The sequence below is a fragment of the Erythranthe guttata genome, chromosome 5 (genome assembly GCF_056151865.1).
Source record: "Erythranthe guttata isolate IM_541 chromosome 5, IM_541, whole genome shotgun sequence".
NCBI classification, from domain to species: Eukaryota; Viridiplantae; Streptophyta; class Magnoliopsida; order Lamiales; family Phrymaceae; genus Erythranthe; species Erythranthe guttata.
This window is the reverse complement of record NC_142537.1, coordinates 18,589,397-18,609,986: the sequence shown is the minus strand read 5'-3', so window position 1 is coordinate 18,609,986 and position 20,590 is coordinate 18,589,397. Positions and strand designations below refer to the sequence as shown.

General features: G+C 39.4%; 3 protein-coding genes across 4 annotated transcripts; 2 read left to right on the top strand and 1 right to left on the bottom strand.

Annotated features, from left to right (window-relative positions):
* Positions 1 to 7,674: 7,674 nt before the first annotated feature.
* On the bottom strand, positions 7,675 to 9,384 carry LOC148770840 (serine/threonine-protein phosphatase 7 long form homolog). Its single transcript, XM_088818067.1, has 3 exons — positions 9,327 to 9,384; positions 8,256 to 8,768; positions 7,675 to 8,172 (listed from the first exon to the last, which is right to left on the bottom strand). The coding sequence occupies exons 2-3, from the start codon at positions 8,766 to 8,768 to the stop codon at positions 7,675 to 7,677; spliced, it is 1,011 nt and encodes a 336-aa protein (XP_088674193.1). The 5' UTR covers positions 9,327 to 9,384.
* A 121-nt stretch (positions 9,385 to 9,505) lies between these two features.
* On the top strand, positions 9,506 to 14,112 carry LOC105967099 (ATP-dependent zinc metalloprotease FTSH 4, mitochondrial). Of its 2 annotated transcripts, none has more exons than XM_012991670.2 (7): positions 9,506 to 9,817; positions 10,264 to 10,348; positions 10,728 to 11,000; positions 11,352 to 11,597; positions 11,715 to 11,839; positions 12,381 to 12,857; positions 13,041 to 14,112. In XM_012991670.2, exons 1-7 carry the CDS (start codon positions 9,791 to 9,793, stop codon positions 13,917 to 13,919), a joined length of 2,112 nt encoding a protein of 703 aa, XP_012847124.2. In that variant the 5' UTR covers positions 9,506 to 9,790; the 3' UTR covers positions 13,920 to 14,112. The 2 variants fall into 2 exon arrangements, with proteins under 2 accessions (XP_012847124.2, XP_012847123.2); XM_012991669.2 differs by having other exon boundaries at positions 9,507 to 9,817; positions 11,712 to 11,839.
* Positions 14,113 to 15,964: 1,852 nt separating this feature from the next.
* LOC105967100 (ATP-dependent zinc metalloprotease FTSH 4, mitochondrial) lies at positions 15,965 to 19,897 on the top strand. Its single transcript, XM_012991671.2, has 7 exons — positions 15,965 to 16,176; positions 16,536 to 16,599; positions 16,935 to 17,207; positions 17,306 to 17,551; positions 17,667 to 17,794; positions 17,907 to 18,383; positions 18,869 to 19,897. Exons 1-7 carry the CDS (start codon positions 16,150 to 16,152, stop codon positions 19,745 to 19,747), a joined length of 2,094 nt encoding a protein of 697 aa, XP_012847125.2. The 5' UTR covers positions 15,965 to 16,149; the 3' UTR covers positions 19,748 to 19,897.
* Positions 19,898 to 20,590: the final 693 nt, after the last annotated feature.

The following is a 20,590-nucleotide window of genomic DNA, read 5'->3' as shown; positions in this document are numbered from 1 at the left end:
CAACCAAATAAAAAAAAGGGGGGTAAAATCGCGCACGCGAAACCCCAGAAGAAGATGAAGAAAAAAATAAATAAAAAAAAATCAAAGAAGAAGAAACAAGAAGAAGATGAGAACAAAAAAAAAAAATCAAAGAAGAAGAAAAAAGAAGAAGATGAGAACAAAAAAAAAAAATCAAAGAAGAAGAAAAAAGAAGAAGATGAGAAGAAAGAAGAAAGAAGAAGAAGAAGAAAAAAGAGAATAAAAAATAAAAATTTGAAGAAGGGCAGCCAAGCCACGCCCGAGAGCCGAGCCGCGCGCCACCTCAGAAAAAAAAAAAAAAAAAAAAAAAAAAAAAAAAAAGAAGAGGGGCGCGCGCGTGCACAGCACGCGCGCGTGGTGTTCACGCGCTGACGCGCGCGCGTCAGCAGCCAGTAGAAAAAAAAAAAAAAAAAAAAGAAGAGGGGGCCGCGCGTGCACAGCACGCGCGCGCGCGTCAGCAGCCAGGAAAAAAAAAAAAAAAAAAAAAGAAATTAATGGCAGCGCTTGCAAGCACGCGCGCGCGCTTTCCCAAGGCGCCCTTGGACTGCGCGCTCCCATTAAATCGCACGGAACTTTCACCGCCCTCCACCAAATTGCGCGTAGATTTTGACTCGCTTCATCAAATCGCACGAGAATTTCAACGCGTTCCACCAAATTGCGCGAGCTCTTTAACGCACCTACCAAATTGCGTTCGCTATCAAATGGAAAATAAAAAAAAAAAAATTATTTCTCCACGTCACGCCAACAGTTAACGGAACACTACAACACCGATCTACTCTCGACACGATCCGGTACCCTTTTCGACTTGGCTCCCTCATCGTCTCGAGAGTGGGGGGCTTGCGAGACAACTCCCGCGAGGAGCCAACTCGCTCGGAACTACTCCCACGAGGAGACAACTCGCTCGGTCATACAACTAGCAGCGAGACAACTCCCACGAGGAGACAACTCGCTCGGTACTACCAACCCGCAGCGAGACAACTCCCATGAGGAATTAACTAGCTCGGTCCTACAACCCGTTGCGAGGCAACTCCCACGAGGAGCCAACTCCCTCAGCACTACAACCCGCATCGAGACAACTCCCACGAGGAGCCAACTCGCTCGGCACTACAAATCCAACCTTAGAAACACTTAGAGATATTATGAGAATCTATATAGCCTGGCCAGCTTGATTACTCAAAATTTATCTACTTGTTTTCGATGGGTCCTTCATTAAAACGTGGCCACGGTCCAAACATACTTACGACCCACGAGGTCTAACAAGGGGCACGATCCCCATAAAAAAACTCTTGAGAGCCTGATCCCCTCCTCAAGTACATCACGCACAAGGCTATATGTAAACACATACAAGCAACGCGTCAAAACATTGACAATGTCAATAAATAACAACTCCCACGAGGAGAATACTAGCTCCGTGCTACTACATTTTCACGAGACAACTCCCACGAGGAGATAACTCGATCAACTCTATTACCCCACGACGAGACAACTCCCACGAGGAGATTACTTGATCCGTGCTACCACATTATCGCGAAACAACTCCCACGAGGAGATAACTCGATCAACTATATTACCCCGCGACGAGACAACTCCCACGAGGAGACAATTCGCTACTACATCGTCGCGGGACAACACCGACGACTCAAATAACTTACATAGCGACAACTTGGTCGCGCTACGCGCCAACGCGCATTCACGCCCCTCCGACACACGCTCCAATTCATTTTCGCACACCATCAGGCCATATGCCAAAGAACGAACACTACAATTTTCACTCTCGACACGATTGAGAACTCATTTCAACATGGCCCCCACATCGACTCGAGAGTGGGGGGCTTAATGATATGCCTAATTGGCCCAACCCAATGGGCCTACAAATTATTTATCTACCGGGCCACGAGCCCAATATCGAAGACTACTATCACCGAGGCCCAATCACCTTCAAGCAAGGTTTGGGCCCGACAATCTCAACTAAGCTATAAATACACATTTGAACTCATTCGATAAGGTACGTCCTATTATCTGAGCAATACTACTAATGGTATTCTCTGGACTATTTCTATGATCATCACGTCTGACTTGAGCGTCGGAGGGGTTTCCGCCGGATCAACCCCCGGCTTAGCTTATGTGTTCTATGATCGCAGGTACCTCAGGATCATCAAGTTGTCAAGCTACTGATCTGCTTTGCTCTCCCAGCTCATTTTCTACACCACCCTAGGTGAGCTATATTTTAGCATCATCACAAGTAAAATAAGGTAATAGCACTTTAATTTAAATTTCAAAGCTAAATATTTTAATAATGTTTAATGGATATTTTTTCAATTTTTATTGTCAATAAATAATTACTATCTTCTTTTTTTTAATGGACCCCGTGCAACGTACATCTACTTTCCAACATGGTTTGAGCATGTTGATGAAGACCAAATCATGGAGGAAATAGATACTCATGTTTGAGAAAGAAGAGCTTAAGGAACTCTACAAGCTGCGGAAAAAGCTATCATCATCTATATATACTCTTGGGTTTAAAATCTTATTTATAAAAGAAAGACATTTTGAACTAAAGCTTAAACCTAAATCTAGGAGCATTTTAGTCATTTAACATTTTTTTAATGGTATTTTTTTCTTATGGATTTTGTGGTAGTTTTTTTTTCTCTAAACATCCGAAAAAAAAAAAAAACCAAAATTGAATACATGGTGTGTGCATGTGAACTGCAACACACGATTTGTAATCTCACAACAACTTCTCTTTTCAAACCTACATTTGCGTTAACCTCTACAACAATAAAACAAAAACGGGACCTTCATCTTTAACTTCTACACACTGAATATATAATCCACTCCCTTGCGATTTCACAGATTTGATTATTGGTGTGAGGTTTTTTTAATATTTTTCTTTCAGAATAAAAGAAATTAAACTAGGGTTGTGCCGTGTTTTTTGCCACGTTTCATAAACAAAACAAGACTCCTTGTTCGATATCTACAGCCTTTTATCGTTGGTAACTAATAACAAGTGTTTAGTCCACATCCCATTCCACGTTTCCAGCAGTTTTTTGTTTGAACTTTTATTTTTTATTGTTTTTATCAACTGCTCAAGTTTATCTGGGTGGTTTCGAATTGTATGCATATAATGATTTCTCAATGATTTATTTTATGTTGGTTCATATCACTCAACTATATTGTCTCTCGAAATTATATTTTGCTACCGTTGGCTTCTCTTTGTATAGTCTTCACTGTGATTTTTATTGTATTTTCATTCCATACACATTTGATGATGTTGAGAGTTAACGTGTGTATTCTGGCTCCAAATTTTACGAACATCGTTGATACTTCACATTTGTTTAATTAATTATAATGTATTTGCATATGAGCTTTAACTTTATGCATTATTTTAGGGTGCATGGGATAATAAACGTTTCCACAAAAAACAATCATTATCCCCACCGCCCTTTAAACTGAATTTTTTTGCCGATCAGAAGAAGACCTATGAAATAATTGATGTTCTAACAAGACTTCAACACACGGAAGCTCACCAATTGGCAATGGAATCATCCGCAATTATGTGGACTGCAGTCACAACGGGACCATTGAGTTAACTACACGAAAGAAGATGAGGATGACGAAGAGGAGGAGGAGAAAGAGGATGAAGAGGAAGAAGTGGAAGATGGAGAAAAAGAAGATGAGGAAGAAAATGAGGAAAAAGAGGAGGAGAAGAATAAGGAAGAAACATGAAGAAGAAGCGGGAAGAAGAAGAAGAAGAAGAGGATGCAGGGTGAAGAAGAGGAAGGAGGAGGAGGAAGAGGAGAATTAAGCAGAAGGAGGAGGATGAGCAGCAGAAGGAGAAGAAGCAGGAGAAGCAGACGAAGTAGAGGAAGGAGGAGGAGGAGGAGGAGAAGAAGCAGGAGGAGCAGACGAAGTAGAGGAAGGAGGAGAAGGAGGAGGAGAAGAACGAGGAGGATGAGGAGGAGGAGGAGGATGAGGAGGAGGAGAAGGAGAAGGAGAAGAAGAAGAAGTAGGAACAACAAAGAAGAAGAAGCAGAAGGGGGAGAAGGAGGAGGAGGATGAGGAGAAGGAGAAGAAAAAGAAGTAGGAGCAACAAAGAAGAAGAAACAGAAGGGGGAGGAGGAGGAGGAGGAGAAGCTGGAGAAGGGGAAGGATAAGGAAAATAAAAGAAAATGAAGAATGAGAAAAATAATGAGAAGCAGGAGGAGGAGGAGTAGGAAGAAGAAGAAGAATCAGAAGTAGGAGGAAGAAGAAGAAGAAACATGTGTGGGATGAATGGTTGTGAAAAAGAAATAGAGAGGTGTGAGGAGTTTGTGTGTGTGATATTAAAAGAAAGAAAAATGAGATTTTCTATGTTTGTGAGATAGTAATTTCATTAAATGTATAAATGTCATTACCTATTTATTATTTAGCCGGTATTGAAGTGAGAAACAATTGGAATTTGAAATACCCGTCCCCCCTTTGTTAAATTTGTATTATTTATCATTTAACATATATTTTATATATTGACACCAGACGTGTATGTATGTATATTTATATTCATTGTAGGATGAAAAATATATGCTACATAAAATAAGATAATAGTATTGTAATTTAAATTTTACGGATATATTTTAAAATTATTTGATCGATTTTTAACTACAATTTGTACTATTATTTTTTTAAACAATTACTTTATTTTCTTTTCTTGAATGCGACCCCGTGCAACGCACGGGCACGGTTACTAGTTATATATAACCTGTGGATACAAATATGTAACTAATGGTAAGTATATAAACTAAATGTTATAATATTTTTTAGAAATTATGGATGTATCCTTATGTTTTCAATAACTACACATTTTCCCACATTGCCGTATCCAACTTTTTAGAAAATGAGATATCCCATATCCGTTTCCCTATTTCGTCGTGTCGCCGTTTATGTGGCCCGTTACATATATTAAAGTGAATAATTAACCCATGATCCAATTTGGGCCGGTCCAAGATAGAAGCAATGTAAATATCAATGTAGGCTTTTTTTGCCCTCGAGTCTGATTACTATATTTTTTTATGCAGCATACACAGAAACGACGATACGAGAAAACATAAGGATACATTCATAATTTCAACTCCAATGAGTTGGTTCCTTGTGGGCATCGGGTCCGGGTTCGCTACCTTAACGAGCCGTTGAGTTACTATGATTTACATTCCTCCATCAAATACTTGTCGGACCAAGGGATGGGGGCCCTGGGGGCGAGGGATTTCGCCTTTTAGTGCAAGAGAAAACATAATATTTGAAAATCCGGAAATACAAATACGGGAGGCCGAGGGAAATATATAAATATTAAAATTATAGAGGGTACATTTATAAATATGCTACATAAACATATATATATATATATATATATATATATATATATATATATATATATATATATATATAAAATGGGTAATGATATACGCAGGCCAAATTAAACATTCAGGCACTTTTTTACCATGATTTTTTACCTTTTTACCATAACTATTTACCTTTTGTACTATTCCTACCAATTCCTATAAAATATAAAACTCAACATTCAAAGTGAAAAATTTCAGATATTCAACAATTTTTGCGATGGATCCAAACAACTTAGACCCGAATGTAAGTTTTTCGTTTTTTTCCCACAATCGTATATGCTCGTGTGAATTTACGCGAGCACTTGGCAAGTGCTCGTGTAAATTCACACGAGGAGATGAATTTTATTTTTTATTCATGTGCTCGTGTGAATTTACGCGAGCACTTGCCAAGTGCTCGCGTAAATTCACACGAGCACATGAACAATTTTTTTTTTTTTTTAGCCCGCTCGTGTGATTTCACACGAGTAGAGAAGGTTTGCTCGTGTGAAATCACACGAGCAGAACGTCTCTATTCGTGTGAAATCACACGAGCAACACAAATTATTTTTTATTTTTTTTTTTGAGTTTTATTCTTTAGTTTTATAATTTGCTAACCACATTAACATAAAAACATGAAGTATACATAGATGTGGATGAAGATATTGAAACATTCGAGCTACATGATTTCAGTGAATTTTTCACAATTTCGACTGCATTTGATAGTAAAGATGCACTAGTCGAGTGGGCGATGAATATGGCCATCAGTCAAGGACATGAGATTAGGCGACAGTCTTACCACGAGGGCCGACAATATTTGACTTGTAAGAGAGCCTATAAGAGTCGAGGAAAAAATGCAGAGGTCAAAACAAGCCGGAAGTCCGGTTCAATAAAGTGTAAATGCCCTTTTGCGCTATGGGGTAAAGAGGGTCGTGATGGATTATGGCGCCTTACCATCAAAAATGGCAATCACAATCATTTTCCTCATAAATATCCACAAGGACTACGTTCGCTAAGTCGCCTGAGTGAAGAGCAACGAGAAGTGACAAAGATACTGAAAAAGAGCCATGTGAAGCCGAAGGAAATTTTGCATCATCTGAGACAGATGAATCCGGATACGGCTGCGGCCTTGAGAGATGTGTACAATGAATCTCAGAAAATTAGACGAGAGGAAATGAAAGGAAAAACAGTTATACAACATCTGTGGCACGAACTAAGTGAGAGTGGATACAACAAATGGCATCGAACAAATCCAGCTGGTGATGCAGTGCAAGACGTTATGTTTGCGCACCCTGATTCAATAAAGCTTTTGCAGTTATTTCCATACGTCATCCTGATGGATTGCACGTACAAGACTAACAGGTAATAATTATTTAAATGTGAATTACATTTATTATATTATATATATATATATATATATATATATATATATATATATATAAGAGTTGACTAAATTACAATTACCTTCATGTAGATATGAAATGCCTCTTTTGCTAATGAACCGGTGCGTCCGCTCGATGTACCACTTCATGTACTCCTAGGCAACTGTTTGCGGCGGCCAGGCTTCAGGGTATTGCGACAGGTCAATGAAGTTGGCGTACTCGTTCTGCTACAAGCCGCCAGGAGCGCGGAAAGTGACTTTGTATCCCGCGCCAAACAAGCCGCGGTTATGTGGCAAGTTCGATTCAATTATCGGGAAATGAATAGTCTGGACTCTTCCAAACTGCCGCAACGCTCGGTCGGGCATGTACGGCTCCACTATATCCATGAACTGTATCGTGCCGTAATACATGCTCCGAGGATGCAAGTAATGTGCACCGGTACCATACGGGGTCCAACAAACCTAAGCATATTTTAAACTAATTAGAAAAATCCGTAACTCTACTATAGACATAATTAGAAAAATTATTACTCACATCTCTTTCGGTCATGGCGTCGAGTATTTTCTGGTATTCCTGCAGCGTGGTTTTATTGCCTCCACCATGGGCCCACCTTCTGCATCGAGGCTCAAACTCGGCATATGAACGGGAAAGAGGTGGTCGAAAGCAGGGGAAATACTCAAAGATCCAGCACTGCAAACAAAAACCAATGAAACGTTGTTGATATTACCTACATAGAAGTTTAAATAAATAAATAATTACTAATAAAGGTACACGTACCAGAAGGAGAATAACACATCCACAGAGACTGTTCATCCCAGCGCGGGTGGCAATACCTAATTGGCGGTACATGTTTGCTAAGCATGCCGAAGCCCACGAATACTTGCCGACATTATCGAGATCGTTGGTAAAATGGATCCACCACGGCTTCATGTTAGACGCTGTTTGTCTACAAACAAAACAGACTCAAGCAGAAACATCAAGTAGCCCTTCATCTTCTTGTCGTCTGTGGCGGAGGGAAGGGTCAACTGATCTCTCACCTTAACCCAACCAACTCCCTTGTTTCGAAACATCTCATTGGTGTCCATCAGACCGACACCCAATACAGATGCAAGACTCTGTGAGCACTCTTCTACCGGGCGAATTTCAGACACTGCTGGTCCGTCCAGCCGCAACGCCAGGATGAAAGCGACATCGTGGAGCGTGATCGTCATCTCGCCCCATGGCATGTGGAAACTGTTCGTCTCCGGCTGCCACCTCTCCACGAAAGCTAGCATGAGGTTCTTGTTCATCCTCTTCAGAAAACAGTCTCGTAAGTGGTAAAGACCTGTTGCCTCGAGCCTCGCAATCATCGTGTTATCCTGCGGGCCGCGGTAGTCCTCGAGTGCTTTGGTCCTCGACTCGCACCGTGTAGTTTCACGGCGCTCCTGAAAAATATTGCATGTATTGTTAGCTAAAAAAATGAATAATATAAGAATTATGTAAAGCACGTGTTGACAGAAAAACTTACATATCCTTCCCAAATGTACATCGCTATATGCGACTTGAACCATCGCATAAACTCGTAATTTTCTGGCCCTCCCTCGCACGGACCCTCCAAGTACGCCGGACCAGGCAGCTGCGGAAAGGGTAAGGCACGACCACCTCTACGATCCTGAAATACATCTGCTGGCTCATCATCTTCCTCCATCTCCTCGTCAGTATCCATATTATCGGGATTGTTGTTGTGGTCATTATCGTCGTCGGCATGTGGCAATGTACTACGAGCTAGCTGGAGATCGCGTGTAGGTCCACAGGGTCCGGCTCCAGCTGCAACAGCTTCTCGTCTCAGTCTCTCTTCTTCCCGCTGTAACACTGCTTCTCGAGCTAACTGTTTTCTTCTACGGGCGGAAGCAAGGACATCTCGGTCTCCAATGCGATCCGGATCTTCCGGATTGTCCCCCTTCCCGCTCAAGGCTTTCATTAAGCTCTTGCCTTTACCGGCAACTTGACTCATAAGACTTTTCCCCCGGCCTCCTGCCATCTACATTTTAAATAAGCACTTTATTAATATTTCATATAATAAAAAAAAAATTAAAAAAAAAAAAAAAAAAAAAAATTGTTGTGCTCGTGCAAAAACATGCGAGCATTTCAACAGTGCTCGCATGTTTTTGCACGAGCACAACTTTAATTCAACTAATTAATTTATAAAAAAAAAAAATTTAAAAATGCTCGCGTGGATTTACACGAGCGCAGTGGATGCGCTCGTGTAAATCCACGCGAGCAAGCAAAAATGGATGTATTTTAAAAAAAAAATATAAAAAAAAATAAAAAAATTAAACACTCGTGTGAATTTACACGAGCGCAGTGGATGCGCTCGTGTAAATTCACACGAGCAAAAATCGGATGTATTTTTAAAAACAAATAAATTTATAAAAAAAAAAAAAAAAAAAAATTAAATTCACGCTCGTCTGAATTTACACGAGCGCAGTGGATGCGCTCGTGTAAATTCAGACGAGCGTGGCCAAGATCGATTTTTTTCGTTTTTTTTTTCGGATTCGTAATCTACATAACAAGAGGATCGTAAAAACGTAAAAATTACCTCCGATCTGTTGACGATTTGCACGGGCTTTGCGAAAGAAAATCGAAAGGGTAGAGAGAGTTTTTTAGTTTTTTACTTTTTGTTTTTTGAAAAATGGTAAAAAATGTGCCTGACTGTTTAATTTTAGCCTGCACAAATCATTTCAGATAAAAAATTTAGGATATGTATATTTATTTTCATATATTTAATTTATTTATTTTTCGTCCAAAATTCATTTTTAAGTAATTAATTATTCCCGAACGAAAACTGAAAAATCTCTATTCTCTGTCCAGAGCTTTCTCTCTCTAATCTCTCTCCTCCGTCTTCCCCAGACGACCTTCTCCCTTTTGCCCTCAGAAATTCCCAAAATTTGCAGATGCATAGTAACATATACAAATAGTTTTATACACAGGCTATTTTAATTGACCGAAAGATCTTTCTTTACTAATTTTTTACCCTAATTTTTTGTGCCACTGGAGAAAAATATGGCTTTGAGGCGTCTTCTCGGTGAGGTGAGTTACAACACCTTCATCGATTAATACAATCGCATGTGTATATTTTGTTTCCCTGTAGTGATTTGGGATTTTTCGCGAGATTATTACTGTGCAATGCAATGTTTATCGTTTGCAAAAGCCCTAATTTTGGAGTTATTTAGTTCTTACTGTTAAATAAATTAATACAATTATTTGGGGATTGTTGAAGGGACAAGTATATGGGTTAATTCTGCTGGTTTTGACTCTAATTGAAGATGAAAGATAGTTTTTTTTTTTTTTTTTTTTTTTTTTTTTTTTAATAATCAGCGAAAATCAGGGTTTATTAGGTTATGGATTAGAAGATTGCATTGTTATAAACTCCTTTTCTCATTAAAATTTCATTAATATGCTTTTTGACTGTAAGCCTTCAAAATTCGATACTCTATCAGTGTTTGTGGTTTATTATGATTTGCGGATTATTGTAGGTCAAAAGGCAGGAATCACAGTTGAAGCAGTTAAGCTATCTGGCTGCTCAATCTTATCGAGTTTCACCATATGCTAGAGGAGCTGGTATGCACCTTTCATTGACTGCCACGGTTTTTTCCTTGACTAAGTTTTCACAGTTGGGCTTTTTCCTTGTTTCGTTGGTTGATGAATTATTTTGCTGATGTATATATATATTTTCCGTATGTTCGATGGAACACGATCAAATGGTGTATAGATGTCCAATTCATAATCATGAAGCTTTCTTGTTTGAACTTTTAATGTTTTAATCTAGTTCGAACAAAAATATTGTATATGTTATAACTTCAATCGTTTGGCAGACCTAAATTTCTTATATTGGATTCATTGATTTAAACTTTTCTGTTTGCAGCAGTTTTTATTCAATTATATACTTTTTATATTCTTCTACAGCATCACCTTAATCTTCGGTCTTTTTATTATTTAGCCCACAGGCTTCCAAGTACTGTTGGAACAAAACCCCTCGGAGGATCAAGATATTTTGGTGGTCTATCTCGTAGATTGCGCGATAGTGACCGGACGAGCGATGCTGCATATCTTAAGGAGCTCTATTACCGGAATGATCCGGAAGCAGTGATAAGATTGTTCGAAAGTCAACCTTCACTACATTCCAACCCATCAGCTCTTGCTGAATATGTCAAGGCTTTGGTTAAGGTTGATCGCCTCGATGAAAGTGAGCTGCTCAAGACATTGCACAGAGGTGAGTATGTTTGTTGCCGATTTCGAAATTCTTCCCCAAAATAAGAATATGTTTGTTAAACATTTCAAAATTGGACTTCAAAAATTTTTGGGAACTTTTTTTCAAAAATTCCTCTATCCTTCGAACATGGTTTCACTGCCACGATAACATTCCTTCTTCCAAAATACCTTCCAATTCCTCCGATATCTTTAGACATGATTTGGTTCTTGCAACAGTACGAATCTACATTACCTCATTCTCAAATTCTTTTCTTTCAAGACATGTTTCCTTGAAAAAAATGAAAATAAAATCTAGTTTTTTGGTTTGGATTCCTTAAATATAAATATGTATTAACGTCTGGACTTATTACAGGAATGTCTGGAACTGCTAGCTCACATGCGGAGGAAGAAAGTATCGGAGCATTCGCAGCTATTAGAAATGTCGGAAAATCTTCGAAAGATGGAGTTCTTGGTACTGCAAGTGCTCCTATACACATGGTATCTGCCGAAGGTGGGAATTTCAAGGAGCAGTTATGGCGCACGGTTCGTGCTTTGGGTTTGGCTTTCCTCTTAATTTCAGGTGTTGGGGCATTGATCGAGGATAGAGGAATTGGTAAAGGTAAATGACATACCTTTCTGTTCTTTTCGTCTCTTTATGAAGTGCGATACGATTCAGTTGAAATATCTGGCCGAATAAGAAGAATTATACTTAATCTTCATTGCCTTCTCTTAGCAGGGCTTGGTTTACACGAAGAAGTGCAACCGAGTATGGAATCTAATACGAAATTTAGTGATGTGAAGGGAGTTGACGAGGCAAAGTCTGAGCTGGAGGAAATTGTTCACTACCTTCGTGATCCTAAGGTAACTACACAATGGAGTCTATTATTTTATAATCTTTTCTATCCAAACACTTCAAAAATTATCTCTAAAAATAAGACGCAACAACTTATCAGATGTAAGAGTTTATCGGTTGTTTAAAATAAGCTTAGCTAAGCGGGCTCTTAATAGATAATTATTCGATCCATAATGTTTAATGAGATTTATTTCTTGATTTCACTTGTTATGTTTGTTTTTTGCATTTTTATCCATAATAACCAAATTTGTTGTTTAGGCTTTGTTTGGTCCCGTTTTTGCTCTTCCCAAAAAAAAATAATTTATGTATATTAGTCTCTTCAAATTAGACTTACAAAAATCTCTTACATTTCCCCCAACACTAAGACATGTATTTGTCTCTTCTCAAAACACAAAAAAAATTAAAAACAAAACTTTTACTTTCGTCCCCATAATAAAACAGAATTGTAGCCCAAAAGGTGGCCAAACAAAGCTTTAACGGGATAGACAGATTCTATGAAGTTATCAATATACTTTGATTCTCACGACACTCATCTTGTAAAAATCGTAGCGATTTACTCGCCTAGGTGGCAAGCTTCCAAAAGGTGTTCTTCTAGTTGGTCCACCTGGCACTGGAAAAACTATGTTAGCAAGAGCCATAGCTGGAGAGGCAGGTGTACCTTTCTTCTCATGCAGCGGCAGTGAATTTGAAGAAATGTTTGTCGGTGTTGGAGCACGTAGAGTGAGAGATCTCTTTGCTGCAGCTAAAAAGAGGTCACCCTGTATAATATTTATAGACGAGATTGATGCCATAGGAGGAAGCCGTAATCCTAAAGATCAGCAGTATATGAAGATGACTTTAAATCAGTTGCTTGTGGAACTCGATGGATTTAAACAGAACGAGGGTATTATCGTAATTGCAGCAACTAATTTTCCCGAGTCGCTTGATAAGGCGCTCGTGAGACCCGGAAGGTTCGATCGGCATATTGTTGTTCCGAATCCTGATGTTGAAGGGAGGAGGCAGATATTGGAAGTCCACATGTCGAAGGTAATTTGTTGCTTCTCTTATCTTCGGACAAATATCTTTGTTTATTATTTGACTATTTGAGTAGCTTAAGGCCTCGTTTGGCTTTCAATATAAGATTAATAGAAATCTAGTTGTATTGTTGGATCATGGGAGGTCCATTAGACAATCTAGTGTAACTTCATATCACCACGCAACCTTTTGCAGGTTCTCAAAGCAGAGGACGTGGATCTCTCAATCATCGCTCGAGGAACACCCGGCTTCTCCGGCGCTGACCTGGCAAACCTAGTTAATGTTGCTGCCCTCAAAGCCGCAATGGACGGCTCCAAATCGGTCAATATGGAAGACCTCGAGCACGCAAAGGACAAAATAATGATGGGCAGCGAGCGCAAGTCCGCTGTAATCTCCCCCGAGTCCCGCAAGCTCACCGCCTACCACGAGGGCGGCCACGCCCTCGTGGCAATCCACACCGACGGCGCCCTTCCAGTTCACAAGGCCACCATTGTGCCGCGTGGCATGGCTCTAGGTATGGTCTCCCAGTTGCCAGATAAAGACGAAACGAGTATATCTCGTAAACAAATGCTCGCCCGTTTGAATGTTTGTATGGGCGGGCGGGTCGCTGAAGAGTTAATCTTCGGTGAACCGGAAGTGACTTCTGGAGCGTCGAACGACCTCCAGCAAGCCACCAGCCTTGCTCGAGCGATGGTTACTAAATATGGTATGAGTAAAAATGTGGGTGTGGTGGCCCACAACTACGATGACAATGGTAAGAGCATGAGCACGGAGACTCGTTTGCTTATCGAGCAAGAAGTGAGGGAGTTGTTGGAGACTGCGTATAATAATGCAAAGACGATTTTGACGGTGCACAATAAGGAGCTTCATGCGCTCGCGAATGCTTTGCTCGAGAAGGAGACTCTCACGGGGAGTCAGATTAAGGCCCTTCTTGCGCAGAGGGAAACACAGCAGCCCGAGAAGCAGCAGATTATTGCCCACCCCCCACCGCCGAATGCTGCTGCGGCTGCTGCTGTGGCGGCTGCAACGGCCGTGGCGAAGGGGAAGGGGGTGGCTGCCCCCGTTGGATCTTGACGGGCGGTTTTTGTGATGTGTATAAGGTAAGTTTGTTTTACATGCAGAAGAAGCCTGTTTTAAGATTATAATATACTTTGCCAATGGGGAGTATTATTTTGTGTAAGTTTATATATGAATAGAAGTTTGTAGAAATAAACGTCAGTGAGTTCACTTGCAATTTTTTTTTATTTTGCTTGTAATTTATGTGACCTTAAAAGATCGGTTAGAACTTTTTTTGTTTTTTTTTTTTTTTTTGTTTATGTCGAACTAGTCAGTCAATGATTAATAATATACAGTTAATGACGAGGCGGGGCCAGGTACGGGTGGGTCCCGACGGGTCAGGGGACCCAGGTCCGAATTGGATTTTTCAATTTGTATTTTTACTTTTTTTTAAATGAAAAAAAGGAAATTCGATTGAACTATTTGAATAAATTGTTAATGTAAAAGATTGATTCTTAAGTTTGAAATGGCTCGAACAAATAATTGGAGAAGAATTGTAATTGAAGGTGACTCGATGGAGGTTATTTGCGCAGTTTGTGAACCTGCAATTTCCGAAGCTCCGTACGGGAATATTATTGAGGATATTAAGCGGAAGAGGGAGTGGTTCGAGCATTTTCAGATACAACACATCTTCAGAGAGGCAAATCAAGTGGCTCATGAAATAGCAGCTTTGTCAAATATGGGAAATTATGCTCTTGAGGATCTTCCTGTTACAATATGTAACATTATATCTGCTGAAAAGCACGTTGAATAAAATTGCAAGCTTTTTCTTCTAAAAAAAAAAAAAAAAAAGATTGATTCTTAAGTTTTTTATAAATTGAATTTTATTCTTTTTTGATGATAGAATTCAGTTAAAAAGATATTAAACATTAATTATAAATTGATAATTCGATTAATACATTCTCGTCATAATTAAGGCTAATTGAAAGGACTTAAGCTTAATCAATTGAAATCTTAATATTTAATTAAACTAAATATTAAAAGAAAATTCACAATAGTATTTTGATGGGACTTGCTTTTTACGGTTTGAAAATTGCTATTTACGGTTTATAACAAAAAATATTTTATCTCCCTAAAATCCAAAAACTTCCCAAAAAAACCCAAAAATCCCCCCAAAACACGTAAAAGCCCAACTTGGGCGCCCATTCATGCAGTGCACGCCCAAGTTGGGCGTGCAAGCTGCATTTGGGCGCCCGAGTTGGGCGTCCAGTGCAAAATTTATTTATTTATTTTTTTTTTTTAATTGAACGCCCATGATGGGCGCCCAAGGCGTGTACGAACGCCCACGCCTTGGACGCCCATCTTGGGCGTTCCAACATGTTTTTGCGAAAAAAAAAAGCCCTACAAATCGGTTTGTAGGGTTTTTTAACATGAAATTGGTTCCGTAATCGACCTACCCAATGCATATTACACATAAAATAGTCAAAATTACCTACAAAAATCGAAGCCCAACCCTTCTTCAAGCTTGATTTCGAATTTTCGATTTTTTTTTTTTTGTTATTTGCAGTTTGGGAGGTTTTGGGATTTTAGTGAGATAAAATGTTTTTTGTTATGAACCGTAAATAGTAATTTTCAAACCGTAAAAAACATTTCATATTTTGATTCTACTTCTTAATCATCGTGTATAGTTTTATTTTAAAGTAAGAAAAATATTTTTTCTCAGTGAAAGTAGGAAAACTAATTGAAAATGAATGATAATCTATTTGTTCTTTTTTTTTTCCCTAACATTATCAATAATAGTATAAGTGAGTTTGATTTAAATCATGTATTTATTTATGTTTAATTGAGCTAATTTTTACATTTTTTAAATAGTTGAGATTATTAATATTTATAATATTAAATATGATAATTAATCACAGATGTGTGAGGATATTGAACCGCGATTCTTGATATTTTTCAAAATTTATAATATTACATTTGTTAGTAATTTATTTTAATATTATTTAGTAATAATAGTTGTGTCAATTAATAATTTATTCAACATATATAACAATTATTATCATTTTACATTGTATGTTTTTTCAATATATATATTTCAATAAATTGATTTGACCCAATGGTTAGGAAGTTTGACCTCATTTTAAGCATTTTCGGGCGAACATGCAAAACCGGTTCCACCCCACGGGTCCCTGGGTCGGGTCCAGAGCTTTCTCTCTCCCCTCCCCTCTTCTCTCTCTCTCTCTCTCTCCTTGACGAATTCCCAAAATTTGCAGATGCAGAGAAACATATACAGATACTGGAGAAAAATATGGCTTTGAGGCGTCTTCTCAGTGAGGTGAGTTACAAAACCTTCATCGATTAATACACAATACCGTACTGTACGAGATTAGTTCATCACTGCAATGCAGCAGCGTCTACGTTTGCTTAATTAGTTCTCACTCAAAAAAATAAAATTAGTATAATTCTTTTTTGTGGATTGTTGGAGGGGATAATTTTATCGGTTAATTCTGCTTGTCTTGACTGTAATTGAAGATCAAACATTGTTTTTTTTTTTTTTTTTTTTTTTTTTGTTTATAATTTATTTATTTAATGATCAGCGAAATTAGGGTTTATTAGGCTTGCGTATCGTATTTCATCGAAATGGTTATTGATCGTAAGCCTCTCTGAATTAATGGTTATGGTGTGGGGTTGTAGGTCAGAAGGAAGGACTCACAGTTGAGGCAATTAAGTTATTCACCATCATATGCTAGAAGAGACGGTATGCATTTTTCGTTAACCCCGAGCACGCCGCCTTATCGGCTTTTTTCCTTGATTTGTTAGTTGATGACGTATTATTGTTCAACGGAAACATGATTTAATGGTGATAGATGTTCGATGCATAATCATCAAACTTTCTTTTATGATGAAATTTTTTATTGTTCTTCGTGTCTTCTGGGTACATTGCTTGCACTCGGAGATTTTTCATGTTACCATAATGCTAGGTTTAGGATAAAAGTACGACGAGTTTTTTATTTGCAGCAGGTTTTTGTTCAGTTATACTTTTCGTGTTCTTCTGCAGCATCACCTTAATCTTCAGTTTTTTTTCTTCTTTAGCCCACAGGCTTCCAAGTACTGTCGGGACAAGACCCCTCGGTGGATCAAGATATTTCGGTGGTCTATCTCGTAGACCGCGCTATAATGACCGAACGAGCGATGCTGCATATCTCAAGGAGCTCTATTACCGGAATGATCCGGAAGCAGTGATAAGATTGTTCGAAAGTCATCCTTCACTACATTACAACCAATCAGCTCTTGCTGAATATGTCAAGGCTTTAGTTAAGGTTGACCGCCTTGATGAAAGTGAGCTTCTCAAGACATTGCACATTGGTGAGTAGATAAGGCAAATACTTGGCCCGATTTTCGAAATTATTCCCGAAAACAAGATTATGTTTGTTAATCTATACTAACGTTTGGACTTGTTACAGGAATGTGTGGAGCTGCTAGCTCACACGCGGAGGAAGAAAGTATCAGAGCATTTGCAGCTCTTAAAAATGTTGGAAAATCTTCAAAAGATGGAGTTCTTGGTACTGCAAGTGCTCCTATACACATGGCTTCTGCCGACAAGGGGAATTTCAAGGTGCAGTTATGGCGTACTATTCGTGCTTGGGGTTCGACCCTCCTCTTAATTTCAGGTGTTTGGGCAATAATGGAGGATAGGGGAATTGGTCAAGGTAAATGACGTATCTTTCAGTAGTTTTCTGCTCTTTATGCAGTGTGATGTGATTCAGTTGAAATGTTTGACTGAATAAGGAGAGTTTTACTTAAATCTCCGTTGCCTTCTCTTAGCACGGCCTGCTTTACGCGAGGAAGTGCGGCCCAGTATGGAACCTAATACGAAATTTAGTGACGTGAAGGGAGTTGACGAGGCAAAAGCTGAGCTGGAGGAAATTGTTCACTACCTTCGTGATCCGAAGGTAAGTCTATTATTTTATTATCTTTTCTATCTCATGGAAACACACTAAAGAAAGAGAAAACGATAAGGTATACGTGGATTCTCACGATACAAATCTTGTAAAAAAAATTCAGCGATTTACTCGCCTAGGTGGCAAGCTTCCGAAAGGCGTTCTTCTAGTGGGTCCACCTGGCACCGGAAAAACAATGTTAGCAAGAGCCATTGCCGGAGAAGCAGGTGTACCTTTCTTCTCGTGCAGTGGCAGTGAATTCGAGGAAATGTTTGTCGGCGTTGGTGCGCGTAGAGTGAGAATCCTCTTTGCCGCTGCCAAAAAGAGTTCGCCCTGTATATTATTTATAGACGAGATTGATGCTATAGGAGGAAGCCGAAACCCTAAAGATCAGCAGTATATGAAGCTGACTTTAAATCAGCTGCTTGTGGAACTCGACGGGTTCAAACAGAATGAGGGTATTATCGTCATTGCAGCAACTAATTTTCCCGAGTTGCTTGATAAGGCGCTCGTGAGACCCGGAAGGTTCGATCGGCATATTGTTGTTCCGAATCCCGATGTTGAAGGGAGGAGGCAGATTTTGGAAGTCCACATGTCGAAGGTAATTTGCTGCTTCGTATCTTTGGACAAATATATTTGTTTATTACATTTGAGTAGCCTAAGACCTCGTTTGGTACTCAAGATAAGATTAGCCTTACAAACTGCTGGGTTGGGGAGATTTAGCCATGATTAACTAAATATTTTGACTTTGTTTTGATGTTTGGTAAACACAATAATTCCCCGGGTCGACCCAGAAATATTATGTTATCATACCTTATCTTAAGGTAGTCTGGGCCCTAAAAGTCTGATTATTTAATTAATGATGGCTAATCTTACCAGCCTAACGAGGCCTATAATGTCATGATATCTGAAGTATTTTAGAGCATTGGATGTAAACCATTCACAATTGAAGTTTGAATGTACCAGTTTAATTTTTTTTTTAAATAATTTGAATAAATTGTTTCATATCAAAATACAAAGAAACATAATAGCTTTCTGCATGAACAATCCATTTTTTTACTAATATTTCCACGCCGCCCTTTGCAGGTTCTCAAAGCAGAAGACGTGGATCTCTCAATCATCGCTCGGGGAACACCCGGTTTCTCCGGCGCTGACCTGGCGAACCTAGTCAATGTGGCTGCCCTCAAAGCCGCCATGGACGGCTCCAAATCGGTCACAATGGAAGACCTCGAGCACGCAAAGGACAAAATAATGATGGGCAGCGAGCGCAAGTCCGCCGTTATCTCCCCGGAGTCCCGCAAGCTGACCGCCTACCACGAGGCCGGCCACGCCCTCGTGGCAATCCACACCGACGGGGCCCTCCCGGTCCACAAGGCCACCATTGTGCCACGTGGCATGGCCCTAGGTATGGTCTCCCAATTACCAGATAAAGACGAAACGAGTATATCTCGTAAGCAAATGCTCGCCCGTTTAAATGTTTGTATGGGCGGGCGGGTCGCCGAAGAGCTAATCTTCGGCGAACCGGAAGTCACTTCTGGAGCGTCGAACGATTTGCAGCAAGCAACCAGCCTTGCTCGAGCAATGGTTACGAAATATGGGATGAGTAAAAATGTGGGTGTGGTGGCCCACAACTACGATGACAATAGTAAGAGCATGAGCACGGAGACTCGTTTGCTTATCGAGCAAGAAGTTAGGGAGTTTTTGGAGACTGCTTATAATAATGCAAAAACAATTTTGACGGTGCATAATAATGAGCTGCATGCGCTTGCGAATGCCTTGCTCGAGAAGGAAACTCTCACGGGGAGTCAGATTAAGGCGCTTCTTGCGCAGAGGGAAACACAGCAGCCTGAGAAGCAGCAGATTATTGCCCACCCCCCGCCGCCGAATGCTGCGGCGGAGGCTGCTGTGGCGGCTGCAACGGCTGTGGCGAAGGGGAAGGAGGTGCCTGCCCCCATTGGATCTTGACCGGCCATTTTTGTGATATTTATAAGGTTAGTTTGTTTTACATGCAGATTATATACACTTTGCTAATGGGTAGTATTAATTTTTTTTTTTCTTGAGATGAAGTTGTGCTAGGCAAATTTTGGTTCATTCACTAATAAAGTCTATTTATAATTACAGGAGTTATTTATTAGAGATGTAGGGTTGAAAAATACTAAGAGATTAATGTTTAATTTTGATTTTGAAAATTTATAATTAAAAAATTAGAGGAAAAATAATTAAAAGAAATATAGGGTAAATTACACTCACACCCTTGGGGTATGGTAAAATAACTTTAAGGTCCATGTGGTATTGATAATTACACTCACCCCTGAAACATAGTTAGAAACTCAAATGGATAATGCATTGGATACATTATTCCGATTGAGTTCTAACGGACTATTGCTTTTAGCTAATGATAGAGACAACATAGAGTTAGGGGACATGGCTCCCTCCAATATTTCGTAAATCATCCATAGCTCTTTGTTGTCTCCACCATTTCCTGAAACTAATAGTCCGTTAGAACTCTATCGGAATAACTTATCCAATGCATTATCCAATTAGAATTTCTAACTCTGTTTCAAGGGTGAGTGTAATTATCGATGCCACATAGACCTTAAAGTTATTTTAGCATGTGAGTGTAATTTACCCAAAAATATAATTACAAAAGTGTCACTAGAGTTATTTATGGGTGCACTTACATTTCTTTCTTTTATATATAAAGATTAATCTGACAAACGTTGTAACATGTTAAGTACGCCACCGCCCATCGTTAACATGGTTTTGTTATTTCGTAATCGAGGGGTGTAAAGTGAATTTTGGCCTATT

Excerpts from the sequence above, each read along its gene's own strand:
- LOC148770840 (XM_088818067.1), bottom strand. The coding sequence starts at position 8,768 with ATGGCAGGAGGCCGGGGGAAAAGTCTTATGAGTCAAGTTGCCGGTAAA. Across the intron at positions 8,173-8,255 it reads TGTACATTTGGGAAGGATAT|GAGCGCCGTGAAACTACACG; the intron begins GTAAGTTTTTCT and ends AATATTTTTCAG.
- LOC105967099 (XM_012991669.2), top strand. The coding sequence starts at position 9,791 with ATGGCTTTGAGGCGTCTTCTCGGTGAG. Across the intron at positions 11,598-11,711 it reads GGATAGAGGAATTGGTAAAG|CAGGGCTTGGTTTACACGAA; the intron begins GTAAATGACATA and ends GCCTTCTCTTAG. Across the intron at positions 12,858-13,040 it reads TGGAAGTCCACATGTCGAAG|GTTCTCAAAGCAGAGGACGT; the intron begins GTAATTTGTTGC and ends AACCTTTTGCAG.
- LOC105967100 (XM_012991671.2), top strand. The coding sequence starts at position 16,150 with ATGGCTTTGAGGCGTCTTCTCAGTGAG. Across the intron at positions 16,600-16,934 it reads ATCATATGCTAGAAGAGACG|CCCACAGGCTTCCAAGTACT; the intron begins GTATGCATTTTT and ends TTTCTTCTTTAG. Across the intron at positions 17,552-17,666 it reads GGATAGGGGAATTGGTCAAG|CACGGCCTGCTTTACGCGAG; the intron begins GTAAATGACGTA and ends GCCTTCTCTTAG.